The sequence below is a fragment of the Oreochromis niloticus genome, linkage group LG14, assembly GCF_001858045.2.
Source record: "Oreochromis niloticus isolate F11D_XX linkage group LG14, O_niloticus_UMD_NMBU, whole genome shotgun sequence".
NCBI lineage: Eukaryota > Metazoa > Chordata > Actinopteri > Cichliformes > Cichlidae > Oreochromis > Oreochromis niloticus.
Window position 1 is genome coordinate 6,452,528 of NC_031979.2, and position 12,540 is coordinate 6,465,067.

A 12,540-nucleotide genomic window follows, 5' to 3' on the forward strand; every position below is an offset into this window, starting at 1 on the left:
TGAGCCACCTCTCATTTCTTTATATTTTGCTTCCAAGGAGCTAAACATTCTTATAATTTTTAAAGTGGTCATAAGCAATAGTTTTCTAGCTTTCTGAAGATCTTTCAAATATTATCTTTGGACATTTGCTGGTTTTTCACTTATTTTCTTTCCAGTCCTGATAATGGACTATTTTCAGAGGAATATTTTTTTTGATTGCTAAGCTGCTGACCTATGAATCATTCAATCAAAAAAAAAAAAATGCTCCTAACTCAAGGGTTAAACTAGTGTTCTGTCTACACATAACAGACATAACATAACTGTATGTGTGTGTTGACACTTTGTTACTAGTAGCCTGCCACAAAAACATTTAATTTGTTCCAATTTCTTTAGTTGAATCTATGAAAAATGCCAAAGGTAACAGTTTGTCAGACATAAAATATAATTTTTGCACCAGGTAATTTCTAAAGCACAGTGTGCAGTGTGTCCCTAAAAAATTGGTGAAGGACAAAAGAAATGGCAGGCCTAACAAAACTACCTGATAAACAGTATTTGAAAGTCATGTCTTAAGACATAGGAAAAAATCCTGACACAGGACCTGAGAGATGCATCTGGCCCTTCAGTTGATCCAACTAACGTTCACTGAAGCCTCATCTGAAGTGGTCTCAGTAGAAGAGTGGCAGTCAAGAGGCTATTCTTAAAGAAGGGAAACAGAGAGAAAAGGCTGAGGTATGCCAGATTTCGCAAGAACTTAACTGAAAGTCGGTGGTAACTGGTCTGTTATGGTCAGGGGCTGCATTGTAGCCAGTGATCTTGGGGATTTTGACATTTGGTGGAGTCCTCACAGCTTATACCTCAACATTATTGAAGCAGTGAGGGATCATCTTCAGAAAGTCAGCCAGCATTTATAAAAGAGCTTTGAATGTCATTCAAGAAGCCTGGAGAACTATTCCTGAAGACTGCTTAAAGAAATGACAAGAAAGCTTGGTGGACAAATACATGTATGTTATATGTATGTTTGCGCAGAGTGAAGACTAACAGTTTCTAGTAAGATAAGTTAAGATGTCAAGTTTGTTTTGAACAGAAGTGCAGTTAGTATGTTTTTTCTTCGTAGGACAGAAACAGACAGCCATGTCTTTATCACTACCTTTATGAGGCACAATCTAGTTTCTCTTTTTACTTTTCAGCAAAACCCAAGCGCTGACCCACATTCTGCTTTTGTTGTTTACTAGCACAGTTTCAGTGATTCACAGCATTAAACCTTTGTGTTGTGATACAGAGCCCTCGCTAGCAGCTGGGCCCTTTCAGCTTTGAATGGCGGCTTTTACAACATTCAAAATAAACATTAAGCATCGCTTCAGAAGACGGGCTTCCACTCAAATCATTACTGGTCGTCAGAAACCCACGTAGGTCAAAGTAAGGTGTCTGAACAGTGGTAGGATGTGTTGTGAAACGACTTGCCTCAAATCTCTCTGTATATTCACATACTACAGCACATGAACCATCGGCTGCTCATTCACATCCCTGCGTCATCCCTCGGGTTCAGGGGACGGAAAGTAGGAAGGTACAGGGATGTTTTCTAATCCAGCTGGGAGAGAGAAGACTGCTTTTTTGGGAATATTTACATCCCTTTACTTCACGATGCAGATGTTGTTTATATTGCTGAGTATTTTTCAGGTTTTTTGTAGCAAAAACAGATCAGGTGCCAACTCATCTTTTTGGAAATGTGTTTGGTTAACTTTTTGTTTGCTTTGTTTTAAATGCTCTGGTACTTCTTTGTGAAGCACTTTGTGATCTTTGTCTTGAAAGGTGGTATAGAAATAAAATTTTACTTACTTACAGGTTTCCCTACCCCCACAAAAGATAGCCTCGCCTGAAGACATTCTTGCAGGAAAACACTGTTTCCTAACACTTGTGCACACAAACAGCCCTCAGGCCCTTCTGGTTACACAGCACTGCAGCAACATCCAGCGTTTAGATTCAGAGCAGGCCTCTCGCTGCCTTTTAAATTGAGCATCACTTTTCTGCTGCTCTCACTTTTAATCCTGTTAGTTCCACTTTGAACCTCATACTCTGAATGTTAATATTCCTGCTGACTTTCTCCCTGTTGATGTGTTTTCAAGGAGTTGTGTTGTCTTGTGTGACTGACTCACAACAAACAGGAGCCCAGAGTGCTCCTTAATTTGTAATTTTTTTTTAACCTGATTTCTGTCTGCGTTATTCCTCCTGTCAGGGTCCCTTTGTGCACATCGCCAGTCTGTGTGCAGCTCTCCTCAGCAAGTTTATGTCTCTGTTTGGAGGAATCTATGAGGTAAGGCTAACACTTATTAATATAACACAAAACAGTCATCTTTTATATAATTTCAAACTAAAATCTCACATTGTTGGTCTCAACTGTCCTGATGCCGTAATCCAGATGTGATCTTGATATTCCTATTAAAGCTTTAGCTGGGATTCTCTTTTCAGGCTGTATGCATACCCTACCTTACTGGTGAATGTACTTAGCAGTTAAGCCAAGCCAAAAAGCACTACATATTCACTTTATGTGATATTTATTGACTTTTTACAGTAGTTGGTTGCACATGGGGGAAAAAAAAAGGTATGAGGGTAGTTCACCATTCCCATAAATATTGTGGGAAAATTGTATACTTAAGCATCATATGGTCTCATCGTTGCTGGCAAAGACTCCAGTTTATTGCTCTTTGAAGAACAGACTCTATGCCATCAAACACCGATCATCTCCAGTCTCCAGTACCTATTGTGAACACCACTGAGACTCCGATAGACATCAGAAAGGGGGTTTTTGTTGAATGTTGGTAAAGTTCAGAGCCACCGTCTGGGCTCTGGCACCATGTACCCGAATTAGTGATGTGCTGAGGGTTTCCTCTTTGACTTTCATGAGGGGTAAAACCATACTTGCCAACCTTGAGACCTCAGAATTAGGGAGACATTCAAAAGGGCTGTTGGTGGGGGGTTATACATATACATATATACAAAAAAACTTGAATTTTACAATGTTTATTTATCGGATAAAATAAGTGAAATGTCACCGTTATTATTGTCCAGCCGGAAACAGCGGGGGTATCCGAAAGCCGGGTAGACCGGAAATGAGCGACTGTGAAATTGGACGGTCTAGCCTTCAGAATTACGTCACGAGCTCTCTCTGTGGAGTGAAACTCTTCCGTCTGCTCCTTGCTATCTAAAATATAACCGGACGCTGGCGTAAATTTTCGACCATTTCACACTTCTGTTTAATCAGTTTTCTGTTTGACGTTTATTCAGCTGTGTGAAAACCCCGGAGGAACCCTCCCGAGGGATTAATAAAGTTTTATTTAATCTAATCTAATCTAATAACTTTAATCTCAGCCAAGCCGATTTACTCAGGAACAAATAAAACACTAAAAAAAGCCACACAATAACATGTTTAAGTTATTTAAGTGACTTATAGACCATGTTTAACCTGAGTAGCAAAAGACCGCGGGGGTTTGAAAATGATGTGCCGGGAGTTTGCTGCTCTCCCTGGCTCAGATATTTGAAGTTTACACAGCTACATTCTCGCCTGAAAATATGTTAAAAGTTTATTTTGCGACCCAGGAAGAGTAATAAGAGTAATATTAAAACTAAGTAGTAGTAGCCATTGTTGGAAACTGGAATTGGCTGGGCCAACCTGGGATATGGTTTTTCAATTTTGTTGTCCGGGTGGAAAATCGGGAGAAATTCAGGAGAATGGTGACTCCGGGAGATTTTCGGGAGGGGCACTGAAATTCGGGATTCTCCCAGAAAAATCGGGAGGGTTGGCATGTATGGGTAAAACCAAAGCAGTGGCTGGAAATGTGAGTAAGTAAAGTGTCTGAAAGGCTCTTCCACCACTGTCCTTACGTTGGATTAAAAATATCAGCTCCATAGCCTGAAACTATACTTAGTTGTGTACTGGAGCACTGGATTTTAGCATTGTCAATCAGAAACATTCGCTTACCTTCCTAATGCAGGACTTGGAGCCATTTGCGTGTCTATTAGTTCGTGCAAACCAGCAGCACACAGCTCGACATTGACTCGCTGTGTGGTTGGAAAGAAAACAGAAGCACAAAAAAATCAAAGATAAAAAACAAAAACAGCATGAAAAGCACAGCCTGGTGCCCAGCATCGGGAAAGGAAACTAAGTTTTTAGTGGGCACACCCCGTTTCAGTTCTATTATGTTAACTTCACTCATTTCTACGACTGGCTGAACGACCAAAAGTGGCACAAGCAGTAGTCCAGACTGGTTTTCAGTGACACTGCCCCCTGGTGATAGTAAACAGCTACAACATTTGTCATTTGGTGTCGTTTCTTGGATTGGATGAACTGTTGTCTCAGCACAGAACATATGACCAGGACTGATGCTTAATTTCCTGCTGTGGCTGACAGGGTGAGGGTGGGTTACAAAGCGGCTTGCAGGTTTGCTGCACCTGTGGGCTAGCTAAATCGGTTTTAATGCCTTTCCTAATGTAAGAGTTGCCATTTGGATTTTTAGAAGAGTTTTAACTGGCACAGGCAATGAGGTTAGTTCACTGGCCATGATGGTGGCTGAGCCTGACTCAACCAATGCTATGACTGATGGTCAGTAAAAGCTTCTTTTTAGTAGAGCAAAGGCAGATTTCTGTGCAGGAATGTTGCAAACTATTTAACAGTACAAAATAATCAGTTTTCCCGCAATTTGTTTGATTGACATGTTTGAATCATTTGTTGTTTTGGTTGTTATTTATTTAAGACTTTTTTTTTTTAAATTAATTTTCTCAAGAATTACTAGTTCCCCCAATAATCAGAGCAACAGTAGGGAGGAAAAACTCCCTTCTAAAGGGAAGAAACCTCCGACAGAACCAGGCTCAGGAAGGGACAGCCATGTGCCGCAACTGGTTGGGGTGGGGGGAGTGAAAATGTAAAAAAAACAAAAAAAAACCAACGTGATCATTATTGGAGCAGCTTAATTAATTTTTGCGGTGTAATTTGCTGTTAATATCTTTTTCCAACTCCAGTTTGTGTTTTTGTCACTTTTGCCCGGGGTCAAAGAAGCAATGCTGGAGATTGCTTCTGTGTGGTCTTTCAGTGTCAACACACGGGAACCTCTTAGAGAGACCAGGGTTGAAAAGGGGATGCTGGAGACCCTCTGAGGGTGTTATGTGCTGGTGTGATTCCAAGGCCAACATCTGTTTAATTCTAATCTGACATTCCATTCTATACTCAGCTGACCTGTGAAATGTACAAATATATACGATTGTGGAATTTGTATAAAATATTTCTTATATTTGAGATTGAAATTGTATTTTCATTTCACTGAAACTTGAACAATTTAGCAAATGTTTAAACTACAATTCTATGTAGGTAAAAAAACAGAAGTCAAATGAAAGTAAAAGTTAGAATAGGCCTGTTCAAAATGCCAGATACACATGACATGAAAAACCAAATAGACAATAAGCCTTGATTGCTACTTAACCAAATACATACATACCTGAATTAATTAGCATAGCGTTAGTAAATTTTTAATTCCTGAGATTATGAAAACCGATCAAACTGATCAAACGTTGAACATCAAAATATTGCAAATCTAATCCAATGAAAAGGTTTCAGAATGTATTTTAATATAATGTTTCCTGTTTTATATCCATATGGGAATTGTTTCATGGATTCACCTCAGTGTCATTCATCTATTCTAGTGTATGGGTGCAGAAAACATGTGTGATGTTCACATGAAAGACCACCTTATAAAGTGCTTCCAGCAGAAATGATGAGGGACAAAATCTGTGCTGCTTGTTATGTGAAAAGTCTGTAATTTGAAACAAATGTGTGGCTGAATTACACAAACACAGTGAAAGTCTTAGGGTACCCCTGTGTGTTGACACAGACCGTGCCCCTGCTGAGCTGTAGCAGAGGATCAGTAACACAAGAGAGAATCTTTTTTCTTTCTTTCTTTTTTTTTTTTTTTAAAGACTAACTTTACGAGATACTTCCTTGATCCAACTTATCCAAAAATTCTGAGGACATGTGTTGCACATAAATAAGCGTATTCCTAAATTTTGACAAAAACTAAAAGATTCAACATTTTTGCACCTGCATCAGTGTTAATGTGGGCACTCGAAGCTAAATAGATATGAAAATATAAATTAACCCCCTTAAAGTTACTATTGTGTTTCTGAAGGAGACCTAATAGATGCATTTTTGGTTAGGTGTACCAACTGCTTTGACATTAAGTTGGAATCAGAAAATTGAAAATTTGAGTTCTAAGAGGGATTTTAGTTGGTTTTTAGGAATGACAAGCAAACAATAGCGAGTTAGTTTAAAGTATATACATGAATTTCTCATCCAGAGTAAAATGCCCACTATATGTGAATATAGACTCAGAATGTAACTGTATGAATGTAATGTATGGAATGTAACTTATGGAATCTAGAGTTGGTGCATCTGCAATTAAATTTGTAATTACTGGCACTTGGATTTGTGAGATTTAAGTCCATTTAGTCTAAAATGCAAATTAATGCATAGTGTGTATGCGTCTTTCAGTGTAGGCAGGGAATTTATGGAGGGCAGTTTCAGTTGTTCAGAACGGTTCACAAAAGCAACTTTGCAATATCTTGAGCCAACACTTGCAAAATCCCCAGGTGAGGGAAAAGTGCAGGAAATAAAATTAAACAAAAGCTAAGAGATGACGAACACAGTGGAAGGAGTGGGTGCTCACATTTCTTTATTTTTTTCAAGCTGTTTGAGTTTGAAGTGACAAAAAGAGAGCAGAAGGCCTGAAAGAAAGGGTAATGATGAAGAAATGGGGAAGGAAGAACAAAAAGAATATTTGAGGGTGAAGACCAGAGCTGGAACTTATTTCCAGCAGGGTTGGTGGATTTTTGGGATACTGAAGCCTGCAGCATTTTTCTTTTTAATTACTTTATATGGAGCACATAGGCTCAACATAGAGCTATTAGTTGTTAGTTAGTTTCTAACTTTCTGTCCCTCTGTTATTTGGGCAGTTAAAAAGTTCTTTTTTTTTTCTCTTTCTTCTTCAGGAATTGCTCTCTTGCAGCTCATGTATAATCAACAACCACTTATATCCTGTTTTTTGAAGTTTGAATCACTTTTATTTGTAGACAAATACATCTTTTCATCGTTTCTTCCAAGAAACGTATTCATTGATTGAGATGGAAATTTTGGAAGCGCTAATGAGAATAGGGAGAAGAAGAAGAAAAAACGTCAGATGGAAATTGCGCTGAGTGTGTATCCATTGGGAGAGGAAGCTGGGAGCTGAAGGAAATCAGAAAAACCTTTGACTCTTTGTTTTTCTCGTGAGATGTGATCATGTCTGTTAGGGGGGTTAAAAGTTGGGAAGTTGAAGAAAGTACAAAACAAAGCTGGGGTACTGGGAAAAGGGTCTATGCTGTAGCCACTATATCCCTACTCCGCATCAGCAATACACCAATTAAGCTAAAGGTAAACACTGTAATGCCAATACAAATATCAGATAATGTCTGATGTTTTGCTGACCCATCAAGCCACCTGGACCTACTCCCTACATGGACTTTATTGCTCTATAACGATGCCACCTGAAGTCTCTCTTCACACTATATACACGTCAAAGTTCCTGTGATTGCGTTGTCCCATGTTGTAGTTCATCCTGGTAGTTTGTACACTTTTTCAAGATCATTGAGAACTGCTGACCACATCCTTCTAGCTTTTCCGAGGTCCAGATTAAAGCAAAAAGGCGATCAGGCCTTTGCTGTGGCTGTTGTGTTTGTTTGTTCCCAAACTGTGGAACAAACTGCCCCTTCACATCAGGAGCTCCCCAACATCAAAAACCCACTTTCATTCTCTAGCTTTTAAATCGGAATGAGTTCTGTTACTTTTATTTTTTATTTCTTACTCAGGTTTTCTCGTTTTGTTTCAGAGCATGCCCTTGCCCTATACTTTTATGTCATTTGATTATTTTAGATGCACAGCATTTTGGTCAACAGCTTTTGTTGTGCTGCAGAAATAAACTTGACTTTGACTTTGTTAGAAAAAGTTGATGTCATGTTAGAAAAAGTTGATGTCATGCAGGCCGGCTAACTTCTTCCAAAATAAGTTTTTGTCCAAAAACGATAAAACTCTCTAAATAAGGTGGACAGAATGCTTTCTAAAATAAGGCCACATATTGTGAATATAAATAAATACACTAGGGGCATGAATACTTAAGGCGGATTTGCACATTTAGACATAATACCCCACAGCTGCCTGAACAATTATATTAAATCTCATAGCTAAAAATACAAAGCTCTTTCCTTGGCGTTCCCTATATGTCCATCTCATGCATACAGCCAAGTCTGTGAGAACACCTGGATTCAAACCTTGTATTTACAAGGGGTAGCCATTTAGAGGAAGCTGGATTTAAAGAGGAGATGCTGCAAAAATAGCTTCTTGTTTTTTTTCTTTTTCAAGGCCAGTACAAGATGACAAATAAGGATCAATTTAAGTGTGAATCGTGCAAAGCTATTCTAGAAGGAAGACTCGTGCAGTTGGTGCCTAGATTTGACCTTTTGAAACGTCTTTCTGAGAACATATAGCACACCGTGCAAAAGATAGTTTTAATGCTAATTGTTGTGAATAAAAAATGTGCTAGAGTACATTTAAATTCACATTTCATTATCTGATTTCACTTCAGGTGAAGATAAAAGGTAGTAAAAATGCTCTTTGCTTTCGCGTATACGTGAAAACAAACAGTTCCGATCTGTTCTGACTTTTACATCCAGCCAATTTAAATGTAGCAGCAGGAATTAGTTTACAACCGTCATTCAACGCATTCTGCCCCTCCACCACCATTATTTTCCCTCTCGTTCCGCTATTTATTTTTCTGTTAAATTTTCCATCTGCCTCTCTTCCTTTATATTAGTCTCTTCTGAAAACCCTATCATGGGCCTCATTAAATAGTCTACCTATAACCCTCTGTTACTCCATCCTGCTCTCCATCCCTCCAGAGTGTTGTCATGCATTTTATGGCATATTAATGCTGAGTGTGTATTTGCCTGTGTGGATGTGTGAAGAGTCCCTTTGCAGCAGTATCTGGTCCTCTCTAGTGTTTGAAGTACAGTATGCTAATGCAGCCTGTGGGCTGTAAAAATTAGCTTTCTGTTTCAGAGTGCCATACTTTTAAAAAAACAAAACAAAACAAAAAACAGCTTCTTTTTTTTTCTTTTTTGCACGTCATGTTTTTCCCATACACATTGAGTACTCTTGTTTGAATACAGCTGGCATTTGATTAGATATTATTAGCTAAAATGCGTTTTATTTGAGCTGTGAATGTCAGCGGAGAAAATGTTGAGTTTAATGCTAAAACACCGGGGACTTGGTTTCTTGAGTCTTGTAGCATCATACAGCGAGTTTAGGCAGTAATGAAAAAGACTGTTGCATTTGTTCTTTGCTAGCTTAACTTGTGTCTCTTACTCCCATGCCTCCTGAAGGAGCCCGGTGTTACAGGGATTAAGGTAATTCAGCTGCAAAATTCCCGGCATGAACGTTCTTTCATCCCTACAGCTGAAGTCAAACTGATTTACTGAGCTCCATCTGTTACTTATTCCACTATCCAGTTTACAAAACATGTTTTAAGTAGTGCTGTCAGCGTTAATCTCGTTAAAATGACGTTAATACCATAACTGCATTAAGGCCGCAAATCTCTGTTAGCGAGTTAACGCAGATCGCCCCGTGCATGGGGCTGGACGTCGCTAACGCATTAATGCATTAATGCGCTAACGCGTTGACGCTGTGCCGTTTTAACGAGATTAACGCTGACAGCACTAGTTTTAAGCCTAGAAATAAAGTTTTTCCCATTTGTTTCACCTTAAAATTATTAGTCAGGCTCTACTGAAAGATTTGTTTTTATTTCTTACCTAAGCCCATACATACATACATACATAACCCACTGTTCAAATACACTGAAAGACTAAAAGAGAGGAGAAAAAGAAGAGCAAAAACACACACTCTCTTTTATTAGCAGTTGTAAAGCTTTATCAAAGCCACTGTGTGTACTATTCATACCCAACAATATTTGAGTCTAGTGAAAATGAACTGAGAATTTACTTTATCTGCATTTATTATTTATGATTTATTAGAAATAAAAACAGCAAGTCTCTCCTTCTTTAAGTATGTATACGAACTTTAGTGGAACTTTAGTTTTCCTTCAGATTTGTCTAGAAGTTGATTGGAGGCCACTGGGTCTGTAATGGCCAAACAGAACACTGTGGATTGGGAAGTGTCCAAGAACACAAAGGTAACTCCAGTAGATTTTTAGAAGTCCTCCAAAAGATGGAGAACCTGCAAGACAGAGGACCATCTTGTATCATCAGTCATGGTAGAGCAGCTCCATAGACCTCTCTCAGTATACAGTAGGGCAAAGGATAGTTCACTCAGAGTACTTTAAACAAGTCCATTAGGGAGTAGATCATCTGTTCTGACGAGACAGTAGTGGAACTGTTTGGGGAGAAGTCCAGGCATAATGTCTAGCTCATCACCACAGCTGTTATAGTGAAGCATGGTGGTGTTGGCGTCATGCCTTTGAGTTGCAGAAAGGATGAATGAAGCCAAAACGTCTGAAAACACATTTCTACTTTATCCTTTTATATTTTTGAAAGTAGATTGAATCATATAACTGAGAATTTTATCAGTTTAAAATAAAATCTGTGACAACGCAGATAACCAGTAACTTTCTGAACTTGGAGCAACTAAGCCTCATGAAGAGGGAACAGAAATATAAATAATTTGGTTTTTTGGGTTAGAACTTCCCTTTAGGTAAGTGGCCAACCCTTTTTTAACATTTGTATTTTTGGTAATTCCAAAAAGTAATTATAATTTGCAAGTAAAGATTATTTATTAAGTGGTTTGTTTTGGGGGGTTTTGCTACATGTTTTTGCTGATTTTAAGCAGCTAGTGTGTGATTCAGTTTTTTTAGTGAGGATCAGCTTATTTTTAGGCTCTGTTGACTAATGTCAGCAAATAAGATGGCCCTGGCCAGTGTAGTATTACATGATTTGTTTTGAGTTTTTTTTTCCCTCTAAATGTTCTAAATTCTAAATGTTCAAAAAATGTTTGATAGACTGAAAAACATTTTTTTTCAGTGTCTTTTTTTGTGTGTGTGTTTCGGTGGGATAACAGGGGAAATGAGACAAACAAAATAAAGACAATAAAAATCTGCATCAGACAAAGTTGCATGTGCAGTCCTGGAATCTGCTCAGAATAATTCATACTTCACAATCCATGCATCCCTACTTGTCATTCACAGAGGAAAGTTCTCTGAAATTTCCTTTTTTTTTTCTTTTCTTTTTTTTTTTTTACTAAATATTAAGCCTTACACGCACCTTCTCGTCCACACAAAGTTTTCCATTTGAAATATTCTGTTAAAGTAAAACACGCAGTAACTTCCCTTTACCACTGCCATGCTGCTTGAAGGACATCGGTCTCATAGGAATGAAGGTAAATAAAATCAGAATTGTCAAAAAGAAAGGAAAAAAACCTCCATTCCCACAATGCACCACGGTCCATCCCGTGCTCGTGCAGCATGATTGTCCCTTTCCCATCTGGCAGACTGTCTTACGACACAGCTCATTATATGATCCTTCATCATCATTATTATTATTATTTTTATTGTTTAATTTAAAATGTAAAAAATGATTTTCATATATCCATGTTATTTTTTTAAATAGTTTTTGCTTTTTGTTTTTAAGACATCCAATTTGTATTGTACTCATTTGAAATTAAATTTTGCTTTGATTTAGAAATATTTTGTTTTGCTTGTTAATTGTTGATCATTATTATTATTATTATTATTATTATTATTATCATTGTTATGAATAGGAGGAGGAGTTTTTTTTAGTTAATAAAAACTTAAATTTTAAGCCAACCTTTTTCACTTCATCATTATGGAGCATGTATATGGAGCATGTAGGTGAATCCATATTGGAACAATGCTTTGACATGACAAAATGTGGAACAAGTGAAACACTGTGAATCCTTTCTGGATGCACTTTTTTGCTTAGGCATCTTATTAAAAGTGTGTCATAGAAAAAATGTAATGAATTTGACTCACTTCTTTCCTTTTCGTTTTTGTTGTTGTTGTTGTGGTTGCTGTTGACTGACTGCTGGTGACTGAAATCTAACCACTGTGTGGTTTCAGAACGAGTCAAGGAACATAGAGATGCTGGCAGCAGCCTGTGCCGTGGGAGTTGGTTGCTGTTTCGCTGCCCCCATAGGAGGTGAGTCTAAAGCCAACGTGATGTAGTACCACAAGCCTGTCGCACTCTGTAATGAGCTTAATCTGTAAGCACTGTTTAACTTTTACAGTGTGTAACCCACTTAACATATAATGGGCTTCATGTTGCTGAAATGGATGGAGCAATCAGTGCTGTTTCATGGGAGATGTTTTTTTGCGGAGGTATTCTCTTTCTGCACACCCTCGTATCATCTCATGTTAAATTTAGAGCCCTGGTACGGCCTTGGAGCCCACTACACGCCTTTGTATCAGTGACATAATTTATTTAGCTTCTAGCTGGTTTTTCCTCAGCCTGTGCTTCCAC

The 12,540-nt window shown here is 38.2% G+C and overlaps 1 protein-coding gene across 9 annotated transcripts in view; it reads left to right on the plus strand.

The window, feature by feature from the left end:
- Positions 1-12,540, plus strand: part of clcn2c (chloride channel 2c) — a 202,870-nt gene that overhangs the window by 124,581 nt on the left and 65,749 nt on the right. For 5 of the 9 annotated variants that reach the window (XM_025897948.1, XM_025897945.1, XM_025897946.1 and 2 more), the window contains 4 exons: positions 2,213-2,290; positions 9,436-9,459; positions 11,417-11,440; positions 12,141-12,219. In XM_025897948.1, coding sequence (XP_025753733.1) covers positions 2,213-2,290; positions 9,436-9,459; positions 11,417-11,440; positions 12,141-12,219 — 205 coding nt within the window. The remainder of the gene's footprint in view (positions 1-2,212; positions 2,291-9,435; positions 9,460-11,416; positions 11,441-12,140; positions 12,220-12,540) is intronic. The other 4 variants (XM_005461001.4, XM_005461003.4, XM_003456312.5 and 1 more) reach the window with 1 other exon arrangement.